The 22,749-nt window shown below is 42.3% G+C and overlaps 1 protein-coding gene across 1 annotated transcript; it reads left to right on the top strand.

Annotated features, from left to right (window-relative positions):
- Positions 1–2,364: 2,364 nt before the first annotated feature.
- Positions 2,365–14,858, top strand: RPL7 (ribosomal protein L7). Its single transcript, XM_034763116.1, has 7 exons — positions 2,365–2,446; positions 3,777–3,879; positions 4,506–4,672; positions 6,149–6,286; positions 7,523–7,632; positions 8,880–9,090; positions 14,803–14,858. The coding sequence occupies exons 1-6, from the start codon at positions 2,397–2,399 to the stop codon at positions 9,086–9,088; spliced, it is 777 nt and encodes a 258-aa protein (XP_034619007.1). The 5' UTR covers positions 2,365–2,396; the 3' UTR covers positions 9,089–9,090; positions 14,803–14,858.
- Positions 14,859–22,749: the final 7,891 nt, after the last annotated feature.

Raw genomic sequence — 22,749 nt, 5'->3', positions numbered from 1 at the left:
CGCGCTATATACCCACGGCTGGGAAACCGGTCCCCTCCCCCACCCCATTCCCAGGCCCTCCCCCAGCCCAGCCCCTCTGCATTCCCAGATCTTCCCCCAGCCCATTTCCGCCTCCACCGGCCAGCCCACCCGCCAGCACAGCCCCACCCCTTCCTCACCGCCAGGCCCCACCAGGTCCCCTGGTGCCCCGCCAGCCGCTCTCCGTGCGCTCCCCACCCCATCTCCTCCCTCAGCGGGCCCAGCCCCCACCGCAGTCACGGGGAGTCGGTGGGATCCGCCCCTGCACGCCAGGCCCCGCCCCCGCGGGCCCAGACCCAGCAACAACTCGCTCCCCAGTGGTGCCAGCACTCCCTCCCCGCGGCCAGCCCAGAGCCGCTCTCCGCCGCTGCCTGAAACACACGCGGCGCCTCGCACAGCGATACGTGCCCAAGCCCCAGCCACTCACATCCCCCATCCCCCGCCGCACAGCGGGACTTTCAGTCCCACTTTCTGTCAGGCGACACCGGACGCATCTCTCCACGGCAGGGACCTCGCGGTTGGGTTAGAAACGCGAGTCCTGACTGTCCTCCAAATCTTCTAGCTAGAGGAGGAAACTGGAACGGACTACATGTCCCAGAATGCAAAGCGGCCCCCTTAGCCTACAGGTCCCAGGGTGTAATGCGCCATCTTGAGTCCGGCGACTTTCAGAGACTGCATGTCCCAGCATGCAATACGGCTACAGCCTTCCAACACGTCCTAGAGCCGTGGCCAAGGTGGAACTTGGTATGCTGGGACTTGTAGTCACCACCAGCCACATTGCTTCTCGGGCGAGCCCACTGTTTGAGGGTGATGTGTAAGCTGACGTACGAACCAGTTTGCAGTGTTCGACAGAGAAAGAAGTTCAGCATATTATTGTTAGTCAAATTCTAGCTATAGGACGATAATTATTCTAATATAACAATTTAATTGAACATTTGCTTGTGAATATATTTTTAATTCTCCTGTTATTTACTGTAGTTTTAATAAGATTCATGAATGTAAGGTGCTGTACTAATATAAATTAGTACTATCATTTGTTTTTACATCTATAATACTAACATAGCTGCTGTTCAGATGCTAATGTATTATTATTAATTCAACATTTTACAATAAAAGTAGCTAACATCTAGCAAAACAAACAAAACAGATCAATTAAAATAATAGATAGTAACACTGTTGATTATTCTGGGACAAACTGCTTAACCCTTACTCCCACTGAATGGTATCTCACTACACATACAGTTCCATTGTTTTCAATAGGACTGCTCTGCATGTGTGTAACTCTGCTCTATATGCAGTTCCAATGAAATCAATGAGAAAACTGGAGTAAAGTTTCATCCCTATGTAAGCATTTGCAGGATTGGGGCCCTAGAGCACAGTGAGTGGACATCTGTAAAAATACTTAGATGAACAGACTATTTTAGTCAAGTGGATTGAACTCCATTGAAGTTCATCTGTTTATGGCAGTGATGCCTTAAATGACTTTTCAAATTGCACCAGGAATCAGCTGGCTGTAGAGATGGAAATGGAACCTTAGAAACTGGGGGCCTAATGCTGCAAAGACTTAAAGTCACATTGAAGTCCGTGAGACAATTCACACAAATGAAGTTAAACTCGTGCATAAGTGTTTGCGAGACTGGGTCTTTGCCCAATTTCCAGTCCCTTTTTGTCACCATTAGGTCTGAGACCCAAAATAAAATTAACAAGATTATCCATTTAATGCATGATTAAAACTAGTTAGGGCCACAATTAAACAAAACATTGTTAGATTATAACAATAATAAGCAAGTTTCTTTCTGTATCAACTTTTTTAGATTTTTAACCACTTTCATGACCTAAACTGTGTTGATGTATGTGTCGTGTACAGAACACATTGTCCATATTCGGCAAATAATAAAAATAAATAATAACTCTGCCTGATCCCGTTAAAGTCAATACTAATACTCAGATTTAGCCTCATAAAACAACTCTTGGAGCTGAAGGGAATCAGTCACCATGGAAATCAACTATTTAATGTAATAACAACAGTGTTCTGGGCCTGAACCCTGTGGGGACTGTGGATTGCGCCCAACTCAGCATGCTGAAGCTGTAGCCAAGCTGGAGGGGCTTTAGCAATGTTTTAAGAGGAAAGTGTTTATAGCCTCTACCTCCTGGTCTGTAAAAGCTTACTGTGTGTTTCAATGAGCCATCTAACCTTCGCTTTGCGCTCCTACATTCCCATCAAGCTCTGAGCCCCTTCAATTTAGCCACCGTACAGCTCAGGCACTCACTTATAGTCACCTCCCTATTCCTAAATTGTATTCAGGCACCGCGTTAGACAGCAAAACCCAGGGCTTTTGCCGTTGGCCCCTTCCCGGACCCGATTCTTTAAGTGTGTGATGCGCATGCGCGCGCTCTCTTTTCCGGTGGGGATCATGGCGGGCGTAGAGTAAGTGCAACTTCTTCCCCGGGAAAATCCGCTTCCATCGGCGGCGTGGCAGCCTCCACCCTCTGCCGGCTCCCCGAGCCCGACCACCGGGGCTCTGCCTCCCCGCTGCCGCTCGTATCGACCCACCTCAGGCCCTCCCCGGCGGCCCAGAGCTGTGTGTGGCCGGGGCGGCCTGGGCTTGGGGCGGCAGGGGGTTGGTTCTCCTCGCCTGGTGTGCCAGGACTTGATGGGGAGTCTCTTGGGTGCGGCGGCCTGACTGCGTAGGGCCCTTGCGCTTGAGGAGGAAGGGTCTTCGGGAGCGGGGCTGGGGGAGAGATGTCGTGGTTCAGGAGCCATCATGATGGGATGCGCCAACAGCGTGCACAGTCTCCCCTGGCCGTGTCCCATAGGCAGGACCCCCAGTAACACAGCAGTCACTCCTCTCCTTTCTTGCTGTGTTAATGTGCTGTATGAAGCATTATTTAGGGCTAGATGCTGCCTTTATATGCATGAAGATAGTGGGAGTTGTGCCCATGTATGCAAGGGCACTATTTAGCTCTAAATGAATGATGCATTACAAACTCTGATGTTATTCTTCTAACAGGACAAGTGTTTCAGACGGTCCTAGACGGTCTTTCAGACAAACTCCCACAAAACTTAACGAAGTTGAATTACAAGCCTTAGTGATAATGACCTTAGACTTCCTTCATAATGAAGTATCATCAAATTTAATTGGTATTCAAGCTATAGCCAGGGATCGCTACAGCCACCATTGCAGCTGTTTGTCAGTCTTGGACTGTCCTTGTACTGACTTGTATTCAGAGCTAGATGTAAGATCCATTGTTTGAGAGAGTTTGCCTCAATTTTAAGCTAGGTTTTAAGTAGAATGAAAGAACAAAACTTTTTAGACTCCCAGATGGTGTCTAAAAGGAAGGTGTTGGATGATAGTCTTCCAAATTGCTTGTTGCTTTTAATTTGTAAGTATTCAGATAAGTGATTGCTTTATAAATACCTAGAAGTAGCAATAAAAGGCAGTTAGCTATTTAGCTGCTACAGCAATGCAAGTTTCCTTATCTGTGGATGAAAGAGGCTATAAGTACATATTATAATACTATACAGGAGTTCAGGTTTGAGTAAGACCCTAAACAATTGAAGATACAGGGAGGCAGAATGTAATTATAAACTGTTCAGGACACTGAGGCCTGCATTTTTGGTTCCATGTGTGATTTATGTATATCAAAGCTGCTTATAATAATTCTTAGTGAAGCTAAATTTACAGATACACCTTTCATTATTTGTCATGTGAAAGTGATCTATAAATAGACCCTCAAGTCTTTTTTTTATAATTTAGAGGAAAGAAGGTGCCATCTGTTCCAGAAAGCCTTTTAAAAAAGCGAAAGGCTTTTGCTGATATAAAGGCCAAGCGTCTGAAGAGGCTAGTGGTTCAAAAGAAGGTAAATATTTTAATAAACTTACTTGTTTGTATTTAATTATACAGTGAAGGTAATTCTAATATATAGAGATGGAGATAGAATTTAGTAGATCTTAAATCCGATATATAGACAGCTGTTTTGTTCATCATGGACATTTTGCAGAGTATTTTACTACGCACTACCCTTCAGAAAGAACAGTAATTTTTGGGAGAATAATCTTAGATGCAGTATTAGGATTTGAAGTTCAGAGTTTAATGTTCGTTGGTATATGGCAGGAAGATAGCCTATTCAGTAAGAAATTGCGTATTGGGGCACGATGACATAGCTGTTAAATGCCTTTAGAAACTTTGTCCAAAATGTCACTAATACTACTCTAAATACCAGGTGAGGGAAACAAACTGGTCTGCTTGTCTTAACTATGTCCAAAGTGTGGCAATAAATAATGGTTGTATGCACAGGAGATGCTACAGTACTTTAAAGCTGAGGTTGATTTTTTTCTGTTTTTATATGTTAGGATGGTGTTATTATCTATTGTACACATTTTGTAAAGCTTATTGATCACTTGGAATGATATTATTGAGCTGTTGTAGGTTAATATACTTATGAACATAGTGTACTTTTGGATGACATTTTATCCTTAATTTCAGCTTCGTAAAGCTCAAAGAAAACTCATCTATGCAAGAGCTCAGGCCTATCACAAGGAGTACAGGCAAATGTATAGACGTGAGATTCGTATGGCCCGAATGGCACGCAAAGCTGGCAATTACTATGTACCTGCCGAACCAAAATTGGCCTTCGTGATCAGGATCAGAGGGTAAGATATTTACCATTTTGGATTATGATTAAAATTCATGGGGAATGTATTCATTTTGTTAAATATGTGGGGGAAATTTGGCCTTACCATATTTGATAGAGCAGCACTATAGAGTACTTAGAAGTTCATGTCATTTGTAATAAAAGCCTTCCACTAGTAGGTCCAGGTAGGTTGACAGTACTAGCAGAGGACTTGTTCAGTTAGTCTAGTTCCAACCACAAACCCACCAACATGTTTGGAACAAAGCCCATGTTTTGACATTGTCAGTACATTGTCAGTCTGTCGCATCTTACACGCATTTAACATGCGCGATTTCAATTTTACGTGGTCGGCAAAAACAAAACAAAAAAAGAAAAACAGTTTTAATACTATACCTGTGGTGCGGGTGCTTTCGCCTGCCATTGAACTCAATGGGGTTTTGGCTATACGCGGTTTTTGCTTTATGCGCTAACTTCGGAACAGAACCCCTGTGTAAGATGAGACAGACCTGTAAAGAGGCAAACTAGCAACTGTGAATGGAGAGTGAATTATCCTCATTTACATTTAATCTTGGAGTGATGATAAAAGAGCAGGTTTGTCTATCAATTCAAATTGTTTTCCATGCTTGTTCTTCTATTATATACCTGCAACATTGCAAAAATTAGTATTTGTTACTTTTACAACGTAAACTGGATAATATGAATAAGTCTGCAGACCATTATTAATGAGGCACCATAGGAATCTCTCCCTCCACATGCTTCCGAACAGCTTGTTTAAAGGTGTACTAGGAGAGAGAAATCAACTAGTGATCCAGGAAAAAGGCTGTTTAAAGAAGGGTGTACCTAGTTCTCATTAAAGTTGAACTATATCCTGGTTGTTTTCTGGTGGGGGCACTGAATTGTGAATCAAGAGTATCACCTTTCTGTTTTGCTTTTGCTCAAGTAGGTCAGACTGAGCCCTTGTAAGCTTGTTGAAGAGGGACTCTAGATTAAAAGTAGTAGATCTGGTTTGAATGAAAGTTTCAGAGGGTACGTCTATACTTACCTACGGGTTCGGCGGTAAGCAGTCGATCTTCTGGGATTGATTTATCGCGTCTTGTCTAGACGCCATAAATCAATCCTGCAAATGCTTGCCGTCGACACCGGTACTCCTGCTCCGCGAGAGGATTACGCGGTGTCGACAGGGGAGCCTGCCTGCCGCGTGTGGACCCGCAGTAAGTACCTTGTAGTTCGAACTAAGATACTTCGACTTCAGCTATGTTATTCACGTAGCTGAAGTTGCTTATCTTAGTTTGAACTGGGGGGTTAGTGTGGACCAGCCCAGAGTATAAAATAGAGATGGTAAAACATAATAAAGTTTACTGCAATTGTTACTTTGAATCATTGGTAAGCATATAGCTAATTACTGAATCAAAGCCACATAGCCATGTAGATCAAATTATTTGAATATTACTACAGACAAATGTAAATCTAAGGATATCACTTCTGCACTTTGCAGTATCAATGGAGTTAGCCCGAAGGTCCGTAAGGTATTGCAGCTCCTTCGCCTGCGTCAGATTTTCAATGGCACATTTGTAAAACTCAACAAGGCTTCAATTAACATGCTGCGGATTGTTGAACCCTACATTGCATGGGGGTAAGTGAAGTTTTCAATTTAACTTTATCAAGTGAATTTGAAAAGTAAAATACAGGATGTATTGCTCAACACTGAAATAAGAAGCAGAAAAAGTAAACAAGACCTGGTCTGACTCTCCATCATGAATTCCCATTGGCGCAACATGATGTGTTTTGCATCCATTGTGTTGCACTGGGTTGTTACCCTTGGCATGCTAAGTTCCCTCTAAGCTGCGTGGCCACACAGCTGCCTATTGAGCATCGCGCTGGCACTCAAGTCTGCGGCAGCGAGAGATACCTCTTCCCAGCCCCGGACCTGCCACAACAGTGAAACAGGCGCCCTGACCCAGCCCAACCGGGACCTTCCCCGGCCTGGCCCTGAACCTGCTGCAGCTGGGGGAAAGGCACCTCTCCCACCCAGTCCAGGTGCTGCTGTGGGGAGAGAGAGAGGAGGGGGAGTCCTCTCTCTCCCCAGGTAGCCCCACTACACCCCAAACCCCTTGGCCCCAGCCCAGAGCCTCACCTCCCCCCCCACTGCACCCCAACCCTCTGTCCCAGCCCTGAGCCCCTTCCACACTCCAAACCCCCCTTGGTTCCACCCCGCCACATGAATTTTGATATATGCACCAATATGGAGGCACATCACCTCCATATTGGTACACATAACAAAACTCATTCCGCACATGGGTGGGAAAAATTAGAGGAAACACTGTTGGTATGTGCATTGTCCTCATACTGTGCTCAAATAATTTAATATAGAACTTCATTTTTTGGCATTATTGAATGAGAATCCCAATCACTTCTATGTGGCTTGGTCTACACTACCCCCCCCAATTCGAACTAAGGTACGCAACTTCAGCTACGTGAATAACGTAGCTGAAGTCGAAGTACCTTAGTTCGAACTTACCTTGGTCCACACGCGGCAGGCAGGCTCCCCCGTCGACTCCGCGGTACTCCTCTCGCCGAGCTGGAGTACCGCAGTCGACGGCAAGCACTTCCGGGTTCGACTTATCGCGTCCAGACTAGACGCGATAAGTCGAACCCAGAACTTCGATTTCCAGCCGTCGAACTAGCTGGTAAGTGTAGCCAAGGCCTGTATCAGGGGGTAGCCGTGTTAGTCTGTATCTACAAAAACAACAAGGAGTCTGGTGGCACCTTAAAGACTAACAGATGCATCTGAAGAAGTGAGGTTTTAACTCACAAAAGCTTATGCCCAAATAAATCTGTTAATCACTTCTATCTCACTTCGATATTTCAGTTACCCCAATCTGAAATCTGTGCATGAACTGATCTACAAGCGTGGTTACGGCAAGATCAACAGGCAGCGCATTGCTCTGACTGACAATTCTCTGATTCAGCGGTGTCTTGGTAAATACAACTTAATTTTTTAGCAATGACTTTGGTTTAAGATTATCTGATTTAGCTAAAAATATGAGCTTAAAAATTCTGAACACTACCTCTGTCACTAAAAATAGTGATTTGTCATAGTAAAACCTATCTTGGCAACTTGATGCAAAGCAGGAATGAAAGTATTAGCTTTTCCTATTAGAAATCAAAACTTTCAAAAATGTAAGGTAAATTAACTAACTTTTATAATTTGACTAGGGTCTTCAACAATAAACCTTGTCTCTCAGCTTGATTTGCATTGATTTCTAATGGAAAAACTGATAGGTCAAGCAGGAGCCTTTTAAGACTGAAAATATCAGCGAGAAATCATTACCACTAGGAGGGTTTTGAAATCTTTTACTAAGTAAATATGCAGTAATCAATATCTTATATTGAATCAGATTAAGATTTTGGGATATTAATTTAACATTGTGGTGCAGGAAGTTAATTTCCACATTCCACGTTACTGAATGTTGGTGAAACCTCACCCTCCCCATTCATCTGGAATTAACGGCAAAATAGTTTGTCTATTCACAATTCAAATTGTTCTTGTTTGTTTTTCCATTATTTACCTGGGTCACTAAAAATAGCAGTATATGTTCTACTTTTATAATTTGCTGAGATATACACACTGTATATATAGTTTGTGTGTGTGTGTGTGTGTGTGTATAATATCTATATATATATTCCACTCTATATGCATCCGAAGAAGTGGGCTGTAGTCCACGAAAGCTTATGCTCTAATAAATTTGTTAGTCTCTAAGGTGCCACAAGTACTCCTGTTCTTTGTGTAATCAGTGTTGATTTAACTTATGTTTTTTTAAAAGACCACTATGAAACAATGTTTACCAAAATTCCATTAGATTATCATGGTTTTCTTTTCCCTGTCATTGCTGATTAGTATTATTATATAAACAAGCTTTCTGTAGTGTTTTTCTGTCTTTTTTTCATATGTAAGGGGGAAGTAAACCATTTGTTTCTAATTAGCAATAGTAACAGCCTTGAGGGGAAAAATAGTACACCACTTGTTTTGAAACATTAAAGCAGAGCATGCTGATTTGTGGAATTGACTTGATCTCAAGCAAACAACTTGAGATAGCATTGGTTACTAGTGAACATAACACTTAAGACAACTTTTGGATTATGGATAGTGTTTTGTAGGTAATCATGCCACAGGCCTTGGGTTTTAGTCTGATAGTCCTGTATAATTACTGTTTCCTGGGTTTCAGAGAAATATGGCATCATTTGCATGGAAGATGTGGTCCATGAGATCTATACTGTTGGTAAGAACTTCAAAGTGGTGAACAACTTTCTGTGGCCCTTCAAGTTATCTTCTCCTCGAGGTGGAATGAAAAAGAAAACTATCCACTTTGTGGAAGGTGGAGATGCTGGCAACAGGGAAGATCAGATTAACAGGCTCATAAGGAGAATGAACTAATGGTAAGACACTTAATGTCACAGGGAAAATGTACCTTAAAATTAGCACCTCCTTAATTTTACATTAAATATGCAGTAAAGGATGTGGTCCAGTGGATATGGAAGGCAAAGTTGCCTGATTTTAAGGGGCGGGGGTATGTAGTGGATGTATATTATCTGTTTGGATCAGACTATTAGAGTGTGAAGCCTTATTGAACTAGTTTGTCCAATATCTTATTAATTTATTTTTAATGTTAAAATCTTCTCAAAGGTTATAAAAACACATGTACAGAAATTGTTTGGATCTTCATCATAGGTGCTATGTATTTTTCCCCAACTTACTACTAACTTGCTAAACAAATAATTTACATATTTAGCCATGCTTGGGATTTGTAATGGAAACACTGACTGCCCTTACTGGCATTAAAGGATCAAAAGTAATAGTCATTCCCAGAAAGCTCCTTACTTTTGCTGTTAGCCATCAGTTAACTTCATCGGGCCACAAGGGTTCTTTCTTGTAACCACTAATCTAGATACAAGTGATCTCTTTGAATTTGGCTCTTAGCTTTGCAGAGTCAGATGTGCTTATAGAAATAGTAGGGGATGGTATGGACTATAAAAGCACTTCTAAACTTTTAATTGAGTGTGTGTATTAACAGGACATCTCTGTTCCCTATATTGGCCAAAGTAATACTCTATTTCAGAAAAACAGGCAAAAGGAAAGCATAAAGCAAAAAATTGAAATGGCCAGAGAGCTTGAGGACTACCAAATTCCTAGTCTAGAGGCTGATAAGAAAAAGGTCAGCCTACCAATGTGCTCCATGGACAATGCTATGATGCATTTTATTAACCCACGTATGTTGGGATTTCTAATGGTGCTATTCATGGACCGTGCTTGGCACTAGAACTCATCAGGAACTTTGACAATGTTTTTGTTGGAACATGCCAGTTTGGCAAAACTGAACTGTTTAGTGGGAAAGGATCTGTTTTGACAAGTTTTCAGCTCAGATTTTTAAAAATTTCAAAGTTGTCAAAACATTTCATTATGACATCTGAATTGAAAAATTCTGGGCTTTTGGTTCAAAATGACTGTTTTGAAATTTAAAAAACATTCAAAATTACTGAAACTTTCAATTGACCTAAACTGGAATCTTCTTGGATTTGGGGTTTGTGAAAATTTGAGATTGACTTTGTCCCCATTTGGAATGCGAAATTGTTCAGAATAATTTTTGTGGGATGGGAAAAGTGTTTCCACTTGGCTGTACTTGGGACCTTTTTCATATCAGCCTTTAGTGACAGTCTGATACCTATGCTCTGGGGAGAATTCTGACCACTACACATACGCAGAACTCATGTCCTCACACAGATTTTTGTTCCTCTGCAGAATATAGGTTGCAGGGCCCCATGGGGACAGGGGTAGATGTGCCTGCCTGAATGGGAGAGGCTAGAGGTCAGCCAGGGTCTGCATGGGGGAGGCTTCCTACTTCTCCCATCCACACCCAACAACCCACCACGTTCACTCCCAGGCTCCTTCCCAGCAATTGCTTCCTTGTCCCTCAGCTCCTCGGTTACCCCGAATCCCTCCCCGAAGTTTTTGTGCTGCTTGTGTGGGGTGCTGGAAATAGATTCCTTACTAGGCATATTTGTCAAAAAAAACATTTCCTGAATCTTTTTTTTTAGTCTGTATTGTTACAGACATGCTTGCTGACAAGTATTTTGAAATAAATTACTAAAATAATTGAAACTGGCATGATTATATTGTTATTTTGACAAATAAAATATGCAGAATTTTAAAATATTGTGGGCAGAAAAGATTGCATCATTCAGTCTGCCTTTCCTGCTGTGAGCATAAGAAGGGTTCTGCTACTTCAACGCACATTCCTCCCTTCATTTTCAGAGTTCTCTGTCCTCTGGCACATTCTTCTGTTCCAGTAATTTCTTTTGCTGTTTGTAGCTTTCCTAAGCAGCAGCAGAGTGAAACTGACTTGGTTCTTGTTAGCTACCTGTTGCCCACAGGGTTCTGAATAGCAGCTAGTCTTATCAGTTTTCTTCTGTTGCCTGACTAAAGTCTGAATGGTAGCTGCAGAGATGCACTGGAGCTATGATCAGAGTTTTGTGCTGCATTGACAGAGCGGAATAGACTGGATACAGAGACTTATTGGGCCATTTTAGCAATATGATGTCACAAAGCACTGCTTTAAAGAAGAACAAAGGAAATACGTACTCCCACGCCGAGAATTTATTTATTAGTAAGGCTATGATTTAGTCATATAGTTAGGAACCAAATTCTTGGTCCATGTTGGTCAATTTGACATCAGAGGATTTTAAAAATAGTAAGTTTCATGATTTCAGCTATTTAAATCTGAAATTTCACAGTGTCTTAATTGTAGGGGTCCTGACCCAAAAAGGAATTGTGGGGGAGGTCACAAGGTTATTGTAGGGGGGGGGGGTTTGCTGTCTGTTACCCTTACTTCTGCACCTCTGATGCTGCCTTCAAAGCTTGGTGGCTGCTGGCCAGGCGCCCAGTTCTGAAGGCAGAGCCACCACCACCAGCAGCGTTTAAGTGAGGATGGCATGGTATGGCATTGCCACCCTTACTTCTGTGCTGCTGCTGGTGGGTTTCTGCTTTGAGAGCTGGGTGCCTGACAAATAGCCGCTGTTCTCTGGCCTCCCAGCAATGAAAGCAGCGCAGGAGTAAGGGTGGCAATACCGCAACCTCCCTAAAATAACCTTGTGACCCCCCCCCTCCACAACTTCCTTTTGGAAGGACCCCCAATTTGAGAAACACTGGTCTCCCCCGATGAAATCTGTATAGTACAAGGTAAACGCACACAACATACCAAATTTCATGGAGGGGGGGGGGGGGGAGGACCAGATTTCACGGTCCATGATGCGTTTTTCATGGCTGAATTTGGTAGGGCCCTAGTTATGGGTATTTTTAGTAAAAGTGATGGACAGGTCATGGGCAATAAACAAAAATTCACCACCCATGACCTGTCCATGACTTATACTGTAAATATCAGTGACTAAATTGGGGGGGGGGGGGTGAAAAAAAATCACAGAATTATTGACTTCCGTGACAGACACGGAGCCCTATTCATGCCCTTTTTAAAAACCCAAGCACCTAAATTAGATTAAACAAGTGCTCAACATCACTGATTTTACTATACTACACTACAAAATAGCAAGCCTTCAGATTACTCACTCATTAGAGATTATGAACACCTAAATGCTTTTCTGTGCTCTTAGAGGAGGAGAGAAGGCCTTAATTTTTTAAAGGTGAATTTTTATGGCTGTGAAGATACCTTCCCAATGTCAACAATTCAAATAAAGTAATTGAAACAATGTTTCAATTGATCCAAACCGATTTTTGGTTTGTTTTGTTCTTTCCAGTAGTCACTTGGGGTTGACTGGAGATGGGGAGTGTTTTCCTCCCAGTTGGAAAATGGGCTGCCTTCTCTGAAACTACCTGCTCATAGCAGTACAGGGGGTTTGTGATGAGCTCTGAAATTGGCCTTACCACTTGCTGGTTGTCTACGTGCTTTAAGTTCTATGGATCAGAAGTGCTGTAAGAGCTTGTTCTGTAGCTGGCTAGTCACATGGTGCTGGTTTCTTGCTCCACCTGCTAATTGCAAATAGGCAGTTTAAAATGTTAAATATTTCCTAAGTAAGCAATTAGTATTCCCAGGAATAGATGATTGGCTGGTGGGAAGAGGGGAAGTAGACCATTCTTTGAAATCTTTGGGAGCTCTTCTGAATAGGACTTGAAGGTTGGGATAAAATTATATTGCTATTATGCTAGTCTAGGGATCACAATTAAGTTTTGCCAAATTTTTTTTATTTGGTTCTGATGGGGTAACTTTCTGGGTGGTTAATAGCACAGTGCTTTTAACATTATTCCTGGAAATTTAACAAATGTGATGAAAAAACACTTCTAAAATTAGTAAATAAATCTTCAATCATTCAAAATTGAGCAAAACTGCCTGTTAGATGTCCGCAAACTGGATGGCAGTTCCCTCTTGTCTAAATAAATTGCTGTTTTTTTCAACTGTATCCCAACAGCTTTAAGACCACACATTGCTCTATAGCAGGGGTTCTCAAACTGGGGGTCGGGACCCCTCAGGGGGTCACGAGGTTATTACATGTGGGGTCGTGAGCTGTCAACCTCCACCTTAAACCCTGTTTTGCCTCCAGCATTTATAATGCTGTTAAATATATAAAAAAGTGTTTAATTTATAAGGGGGGGTCGCACTCAGAGGCTTGCTGTGTGAAATGAGGGGTGGGGGTCATCAGTACAAAAGTTTGAGAGCCACTGCTCTATAGCCTATATCAGTATGCAGTCTGCACTCCTTCCATCAATGAGCTTTGCTTTTAAGTTTACTCAGCATGATGGAACATCATTGTGGCCTAAGCTTCCAGGAGCTTTGTGTGGGAAGAAAGTTTAAGCCCTACTTTTTCCTTTCTTCCCCTGAATGTGGTTAAGCTGCCTCTGTGCTCATATATACAGACGGCTCGAGTTCAGTGAGATGGTGCTTGTCATGATTTTGATTGGTGTTCCACCTCAATAGCATTCCTTGTCACTAGCTGGGTTCGGTTTCAGTCCATTCTATACTAGTACTACAGGTCAATACAAACTGCTGTGTCCCTTCCATTTCCTTTTAATCACACTTCCTTGTTTTTATGCCCTTGCCATGTTATATTTGGGCTGCATGTATCAGCGAAGCATTTTTAAAAACTTCTATAGACCCCTTTCATTGGTCTGCAGCTTTTGTAAATACTTTCTCCCCTTTGTTTCCATTCCCCTGTATTTTCTTTCCTGCAGAAAATCCCAGTTACTTTACTACTATCTACTGAAGTGGTTTACACATTCTCTTTAAATATATGAACAATGATTAACTCTTTGGAAAGACTATTCAGTTTTCTCATTCATTACAAAACTTTGTGAGGGGGCAGAGAATTGTCTGCTAGTAATGTAGTGAAAACTAGCTCCCTAGCTTAATAAGGAATAGTGTTCATCTGAACTAATGCCCATGTAAGCAAATGTCTTCTAAAGGGTTGTATGCCTGAAGGTGAATGTTCATTTCAATGTTACGTACCTATGAGGGTATGATTATTCTCCTCTGCCCCTTTGTCTACATTAGGGAGATTTACTAAATATTTCCTATGGTTGCCAGCATTGTCTCACCTTGAGCAGTGTTTGTGTTGGGAGGACCAATGCAGCTGAGTGCTTAACAAAGCTGAAAGGAGTGCCTTTAAGCCTTTGCTTAAAATTCCCTTGTATAGATACAGGACTCGTAATATTAACATAGGTGGAGCTGGCTTGAAGTGCGTTTTTACATAAGTTTAGCATCAACATTAACAGCAGGGACTATGACTTGATTGTGTTCTGCCTTAAATACTAGCTTTCCTCTTCATTCAAGGTAGACTTGCTTCTTTCTTTTGTCACATTAATGTTCTTATATTAGGAGACATAAGATGTTCTAAAGCTACAGTTGGAAGACAGTGCTTTATTACGAATAAAGAAACTTAAGTATTGAGGTTGGAGCTATTTGATTTGCATAGGATTCTAGTAAAGTCATATTAAATAGTTAGCACCTAAGGGTCTTTTCCATGTGGTTGAAAATATATACAAGTCACATCAGCTGTGGTAAACTGATAATTTCTATATTATCATCATGTAGAACTAAGAAAGTCAAATAATAAATATTGTTAATGTTAATTTGTCTTCTCTTTCAGGTGCCCAGCAGTGGACTTTCCTACTCTGATCTGTTAATAAAAAAGTGTTCTGTGCATAAGTCTCAAGTCATTTTGCCTGGGGATTTTTCTGTAGTCCTGTGTAGTCACATTGTCTAGAAGTGGGCTTTAAGAGGGTACTCCCAAAGCTTCCTAATTAAGATTCAGTAGCAGAGACTTCTAAAATACTACTTTTATTTTACTTCACACTTATTCTTCCTCTCCTCAAATATGAAGTACCTTCAGGGTAAGCCCTCCCCCCCTCTTCTGAATTTCAACTGTAGCAGAGAAGAGGTATAGAGTGGCTTTTTTTGGAGGGGGGGGGGGGGATGATGGGTAAGCCTCTTATTTCTATTCACTGATTAAGGCCCTAGGAGGGCTGCAGAATCCAGGCTCAGTTTGCTGCAACATACATCTGGCAAACCAGTAAGTTTTTCACCACCCTTTTCCCAGATTCCTTTCTGCACTCCCCCATGCCAGTTGGGCAAGACTCTGCAGACTTGCTAAGGGGCACAGAAGAGTCCAGGCTCCTTAGGTCTGCAACAACAAAAAAATTAAGGTTCTCAGCACCCCACCACCCTTAAACAAGTTTAGACTAAGACACATGAAAGTTTTCAGTGCATTGAGAGACTAACTTTCTATTAAAACTGTTTGTCAACCAGCTCTGCTACTGACTGTGTCAGTTACACGTGAGAGCTGAAATAAAGGGGCACAAATGGGTTAGTTGTCAGTATACTTCTCAAACTTGCTGTGGCCTAAAGATAGGATGTAATGTGACCAACATCCAAAATGAAGGACAAATTATTCATCCAGGAAACTTCATAGTGTGGGATTCATTCCTTTTGTGTAAATACCTCTTTATATAACCTCAGTTTCATGATTCTTCTGATGTAATTTTCAACAATAAGATACCAGATTTGTATTCCTGTCTCTGCTGTTGAACCATGACTGTGGCAAGAAACCATTCAGAGTCATTTTACTCATCTGTGTGATGAGTTAAATATCTACAGTTGTGAAAGTCTCAGCTAATGAATAGCCCAAATATATGGAAGTGCATATTTTTATATTTATATAACAATGGAATTGTAATATCAAATAGCTACATAATTTGTCTAAGAAAATTACTGTTCTTCCATGGCTAGAGACATGAACAACCCCACAGACAAGAGATTTCCAGTGTTTCAATGGCTGCCTTCAAAAATGGCATGATAGATGTGTTATGGAAGTCCCTTGTGGTTCCATAGTTATGGTCTTATGGAATTTTGCACTTAGAACACAGATTCAGCCATGTTACATGTGAAGCATACAGAGTATTCTCCCCATAATTACAGTGTTTCTGCTATGAGTTTTCTGCAAATTTACAGTTAATTTTATGTTAAAATGGATCCTTGCATCTGAAGAAGTGAGGTTCTTACCCACGAAAGCTTATGCTCCCAATACTTCTGTTAGTCTCAAAGGTGCCACAGGACCCTCTGTTGCCTTTAAGAAAGTTGCACTTAGTGTCAAACATTTGCTTTCTCTCCAGTGATTATTATAATGAATAATTCACATGCTTCAAACTTCTACTAGGGTTAAAGCTCACTGAGCTCTTGCACGTGTACTAAATTTGAAGAACTTAGGATTCGTGGTCATTTTTCCCATTCTTTAAAACTAACAGGTTCTTCAGGTGGTAGCAAATAATGTTCAACTACAGAGAATCCCACAAAAACTGCCCTCTTTCAAAAGAAAAAAAAAAAAAAAAATCACTGCTTGCTGCTGTTCTCCAGGGGACTGAAGTCATAACTCGCCCTGTTATGTGTCCTACTGTTCCAATGGGATTGAGGCCACAGGCTGCTTTTAATTATAGCTGCTGACTTTATAATGGAAACAATGGGTGGTGGCCATTGTGAAATAGAACACCCTAACTTAAGTTTGCACATACCACAAAAACTGGGGAAATGTAAATAACAGGACAGGTCACTGATGCAGAGTGATCTGAATCACTTTGTAAGCTGGGAGTGATGGAACTACCAGGTCATGCTTGCAGGATGGGGGTCCCTATCCTGGTAAGAAGTGACTAGAAAAAAACTTCAGGGTCATGGAGGATAATCAGCTAAGCTCCCAGGACAATGCTGTGGCCAAAAGGGCTAATGTGATGCTTGGATGTATAAATGGGACTCTGGAGTAGTAGACAGGTTACATCTTAAGGAGAAAGTTAAGGAGTGTCCTGATCAATCTGTAAGTATCTACATAGGAGGCAGAAATTTGGTAAGAGGGCTCTTCCATCTAGAAGACAAAGGTACAACACAAGATCCAATGGATGTTGAAGCTAGCCAAATTGAAATTAGAAATAAGGCATAAATTTGAACCAGCAAGGGTGATTAACACTTTGAACAATTTGCCAAGGGCTGTGGTAGATTCTTCACTGGAAAATTTAAAACCAAGATTGGATATTTTCTAAAGGCTATGCTCTCGTTCAGGGGGTTCTCAACCTTTTTCTTTCAAAGCCCCCTGCCCCATATGCTATAGAAACTCCATGGCCCAGCAGGGGGACTCTAGGCTTCAGCCCAGGAGGTGGGCTTCTTCCCCTTGGGGCTGAGGGTCCAACTCAGGAGCCACATGGGGTGCCTGGGATCAGGGCTCCTACTTGCCCTGTTTGGCAGACCCTCTGAAACAGCTCGTGGACCCCTGGTTGATAACTGCTGCTTTAGTTCAAACAGGAATTAATTCAGGGAAGTCCTATGGCCTGTGTTATACGGAAGATCAGAGTAGGTTATTTCAGCAGTCTCTTCTGGCTTTATAATCTATGACGGGTGGCGAAGCTGAGCCTGAGAAGGAGCCTGAATTTACCAATGTACATTGCCAAAGAGCCACAGTAATATGTCAGCAGCCCCACATCAGCACCACCCACCCCTCCTCTCCCAGCACCTCCTGCCCACTGGCAGCCCTGCTGATCAGCACCTCCCCCTCTCTCCCCACACCTCCCAGTCAGCTGTTTTGCAGCATGCAGGAGAACAGGGAGGGGGAGAGAAGTGAGGGCATGACAGGCTCAGGGTAGGGGGGTGGGAAGGGGTGGAGTGGGGGCAGGGCCTGTGGCACTTCCCCCCAGCCCATTGGAAAGTTGGCACCTGTAGCTCCAGCCCTGGAGTTGGTGCCTATACAAGGAGCTGCATATTAACCTCTGAAGAGCTGCATGTGGCTCCAGAGCCACAGGTTGGCCATCCTGATCTATGAAATCTAAAAGTAGCTATGGCCTCAGGCCTATTGAGGACATTAGGATATGGCAGCCATTTTGAAAGAGGGCAATCCTTGGCTTGAGTTTTCTGAAGATTTTTATGCACCAGCCTTTACAGACAGATGCCTTTAATTTTAAAGTAAAAAATTAACCTTGATCCTAAATATCTCTTTTCATAAGTTACCCATTGTGCCTGTTTAACTGGCCAGCATGATGCGGCTGCTTTTGTGCTCATTCACAGTGGGGAATTTCACAGGAGACTTTGTACTGCATCTCTTAGAGGGGCAGCACAGAACTAGCAGCCCCAGGTGGTTAAGCCACATTTTCACCCTCCTGATTCTGGGATACTGGAGACCAGTGACACCTTTGGTGTCACTGATCTTAAATTAGAGAGCAGAACACATCTAATTTACAGCAGCCTCCCTGGGCAGAATCTCCACCACCAGGTCTTAGCCCCTCCCCTGGAACCTTCCCACAGCAAGGCTTGCTAGGGGCCTATGGGAATAAAGGCTTAAAGCTGTATACCATAGTACTTATGCCAAGGGAATTCTCCCCCAGCGGGGAGAGATGGGGCTTTTAGGGCCACTGTGCAACATCCCAGCCAGGAATGCTGGAACAATTTTTATAGTGGAAGTGCTGAGAGCCATTGAACCAAATTGTAAGCCCTGTATATAATAGAAACCATTTCAAGTCATGAGTTGCAGCACCACCAGCATCCCTAGTTCCAGCACCTATGATCCCAGCCCTTTAATGTAACATAAAAAAGCAGGGGAGGGGGGGAGTATCTTATTCACTGTGTTTATCTGCCAAGAAATACCCACCTTTTGAAGAGAAAAAAAAATAAAAAAGATAGCTAACATATAGGACAGATTCTAATGATACAATATTGAAACTAGTAAATTTACATCAGAGGGTCCCTAAGATATAAAAACTAGAAATAGGTATAAAACCAGTGATTTAATACAGGAGGGGAAACAAAATGCCAGAGGATTCAGAACAAATATTTCAAGTTTAGTTCTCTAACAATAGAAAGATTCAAGGGTAGAGCATTCATAATAGTGCTTTCTCTGGTGACATAATCTAATCACAAAAAGCAAAGTCCTGCATGCCCCATACTTGTGCTCTTCTTTTTGTCTCTCTATCCCCACTCAAGTTATTCTTGTTTGGCTTATATAAATTGTAAACCAGCAATAAACCCTGATTAGTGAATACATACATCAGATCAACCTTTTTTGCTGATCTCAATTTTACAATCTCCATTTGTGTATTTAGACCTTTTACCTGTAATTTTTTCTAGCACTGCATAACCTTTTCTTGACATCTAGCATTGCAGAATAGTTTTGGCAGGGTAGCAGAACATATACTAAGGTGCAATGGTGCTTGATTTTTCTCTCCTTTATATAGGGCAGGGGTCAGCAACCTTTCAGAAGTGGTGTGCCAAGTCTTCATTTATTCATTCTAATTTAAGGTTTCGCGTGCCAGTAATACATTTTAAGAAGGTCTCTTTCTAGAAGTCTAGAATATATAACTAAACTATTGTTGTATGTAAAGTAAATAAGGGTTTTAAAATGTTTAAGAAGCTTCATTTAAAATTAAATTAAAATGCGGAGCCCGCCTGGACTGGTGGCCGGGACCCAGGATGTGAGTGCCACTGAAAATCAGCTCGTGTGCCACCTTTGGCACGCGTGCCATAGGTTGCCTATCCCTGATACAGGGCCGGCTCCTCGCACCAGCCCACCAAGCTTGTGCTTGGGGCAGCACCTGGAGGGGGGGTGGCGCGGTGTGGCCCCCGGCGCTCTGGCCGGTTGGGGAGAGCGGAGCCCCAGCTGGCTCGTCGCCCTACCCCGGGCGCTCCGGCCGGTCGGGGAGAGCGGCCCGTGGCCAGGCTTGGCACCCTCCCCTGCTGCGTTCGGGAGGGGAGGGAGGCAGCGGGAGGCTTTTTTGCCTGGGGCAGCAAAAAAGCCAGAGCCGGCCCTGCCCTGATATAGGGTAATTCCCGGACAAACTTGTCCTCTTGGAGAGGACTGTGCAGTCAAACCAATGGAGAGTTTGAGGAGCATGAACAGTAGATATTTCTTTAATCCTAACGGCCAGAGGACACATTAGAAAATGTTGGCCACATATTTAGAGAAACTGGTTAGAAGGTAGTTAATGAGTAGACTCCCGGACCAGAAGATCTATTGATGCAGGCTAACAGGCACAGCTTGTATTTATAAAGCTATATATTTATTTCCCTCTTTGTGGCTTTGTCTATGCATTTACCCTGGTGTTAATCAGCAAATGTGAGCTCTCTCACCAGCACACCTTTTTGCCATAGACTTATGTTTGGGGCATGATTACTTTTGCTAATTAAAAGTCAGGGGCCTTATTGTTCATGAGATTTCCCTTGGGCTGTGGCTGTTTCATGTTCTATGATAAGGCCAAGGCTTGAGAGACAAAGTAGATACCTTGAGTGAATTAAGTTTGGTGGATGAAGATCTTCCCTCTGATCCAGGAAACTTTTAACTGAATCAAACATGCAAATTGAGTTTCTCTGGAAGGAACTACTCCTGATTCGAGATTATCTAGTGTTTAATTAGTTCTCAAGTGCTTTCAGAAATATTCCTTAACTATTTGTTCCAGTATTTGTTCTGGTATTTATATTTAACTAACTGGTTTTGAATTGGACAGGATGTCCACTTTTATCCTTAGAAACTAGAATCACTTTTCCAACTTACAGGTACCTCACTTTCAAAGATTTTTTTTAAAATTATCATTCTGCAGTTTTCATGGGGGTTTTTGAGAACCCTATATTGACACCTTATAGTCCTATTTATTTCCATATATTCACTTTGTCTACATCCTTACTCAGTAGCCTCTTATCAGTCCCTTTCCTTTGATAAACATCTAGATGTTTAATAATATTTTTAATATTGTGCCATGTGAGAATTTAGGCTGTGCAGAAAAAGGAAATGGGAACAGAGGAATACTTAGTTTAACATATCTGTTTTTTAATTTGTTAAAAGGGTGACCAGATGTCCCGATTTTATAGGGACAGTCCCGATTTTGGGGTCTTTTTCTTATATAGGCTCCTATTACCCCCACCTCATCCCAATTTTTCACACCTGCTGTCTGGTCTGGGAATGATGGGAAAGGGGTACAACTTGGAATCCAATGACATCCCAGTGTGATGGTGAGGCCAAAAGGGCCAATGTGAATCTTGGATGCATCAACAAGGGAATCTCAAGTAGGAGTAGAAAGGTTATTTTACCTCTGTATTTGACACTGGTGCAACCATGGCTAGAACACTGTGGTTCTAGTGTCCACAATTCAAGAAGGAAGTTGATAAATTGGAGAGACTGTTCAGAGAATAGCCACAAGAATGATTAAATGATTGGAAAAATGCCTTTTAGTGATAGACTCAAGGAGCTTAATCTATTTATCTTAACAAAAGGAAGAGTTAAGCAGTGAATTGATTACAATCTATAAGTACCTTCATGGGGAACAAATATTTAATAATGGACTCTTCAGTCTAACAGACAAAGGTATAACATGATCCAATGGCTGGAAGTTGAAGCTAGACAATTCAGACTGGAAATGAGGTGTAAATTTTTAACAGTGAGGGTAATTAACCTCTGGAATAATTTATCAACTGTCATGCATTCTTCATCACTGGCAATTTTTGAATCAAGATTGGATGTTTTTCTGAAAGATCTGCATAGGAATTATTTTGGAAAAGTCCTATGGCCTGTGTCATACAGGAGACCAGACTAGGTGATCAATGGTCCCTTCTGGCCTTGACATGTATGAATCTATAAAATGAAAGAGCCTGACAATACCATGTCATAGATTCATTGATTCCAAGGCTGGGAGGGATCATTGTGATAATCTAGTCTGACTTCCTGCTACCACTTTGGAATCAATGAATCTATGACATGGCATTGTCAGGCACATGTCATGTTATTTTAATTTAAAAAAATTAAACTGACTAATCCATGCCAAATTCCCATTTTTTGTTGCTAATTTCAAATTTAATCACCATATCAGTGTTCCCTGCTTGTTATTTTATGCCTTTTTCTATTGTTGAATAACACATTCTATACATTACTATTGTTTAGAATGAAATGATTCTACCCAAGTTTTATCCCCTGTGACAAAGATCCTCCTCTATCTTGGTGGATCCTGCGCTTATTGGCAGATTTTCTTGCCTCAGAGATTCACCATGTGGGTTGGGGAACAGCCCAGAGACCTTCCCCTCTAGAAGAGCCCACAGTCCAGGTCAATTAGGAGGTTTGGGGGGAACGCAGGCCCGCCCTCTACTCCGGGTTCCAGCCCAGGGCCCTGTGGACTGCAGCTGTCTATAGGGCCTCCTGTAACAGCTGCAGGACAGCTACAACTCCCTGGGCTACTTCCCCATGGCCTCCTCCAAACACCTTCCTTATTCTCACCACAGGACCTTCCTCCTGGTGTCTGATAACGCTTGTGCTCATCAGTCCTCCCACAGCGCAGCACTCCTGCTCCCTCTCTGCTCCTTGTACCTCTTGCTCCCAGCTCCTCACACTCACACCACAAACTGAAGTGAGCTCCTTTTAAAACCCAGGTGCCCTGATTAGCCTGCCTTAATTGATTCTAGCAGCTTCTTCTTAATTGGCTCCAGGTGTCCTAATTAGCCTGCCTGCCTTAACTGGTTCTAGCAGGTTCCTGATTACTCTAGTACAGCCCCTGCTCTGGTCACTCAGGGAACAGAAAACTACTTA

The sequence above is a fragment of the Trachemys scripta genome, chromosome 2 (assembly GCF_013100865.1).
Source record: "Trachemys scripta elegans isolate TJP31775 chromosome 2, CAS_Tse_1.0, whole genome shotgun sequence".
Lineage (NCBI taxonomy): Eukaryota > Metazoa > Chordata > Testudines > Emydidae > Trachemys > Trachemys scripta.
The sequence above is the reverse complement of the archived record's forward strand: the minus strand, read 5'-3'. Positions and strand labels throughout refer to the sequence as shown.

Bases quoted from the DNA above. Each gene is read 5' to 3' on its own strand.
- RPL7 (XM_034763116.1), top strand. From the start codon at position 2,397: ATGCGCATGCGCGCGCTCTCTTTTCCGGTGGGGATCATGGCGGGCGTA. The intron at 2,447-3,776 runs GTAAGTGCAACT...TTTATAATTTAG, and splicing joins GGGATCATGGCGGGCGTAGA to AGGAAAGAAGGTGCCATCTG. The intron at 3,880-4,505 runs GTAAATATTTTA...CCTTAATTTCAG, and splicing joins GGCTAGTGGTTCAAAAGAAG to CTTCGTAAAGCTCAAAGAAA.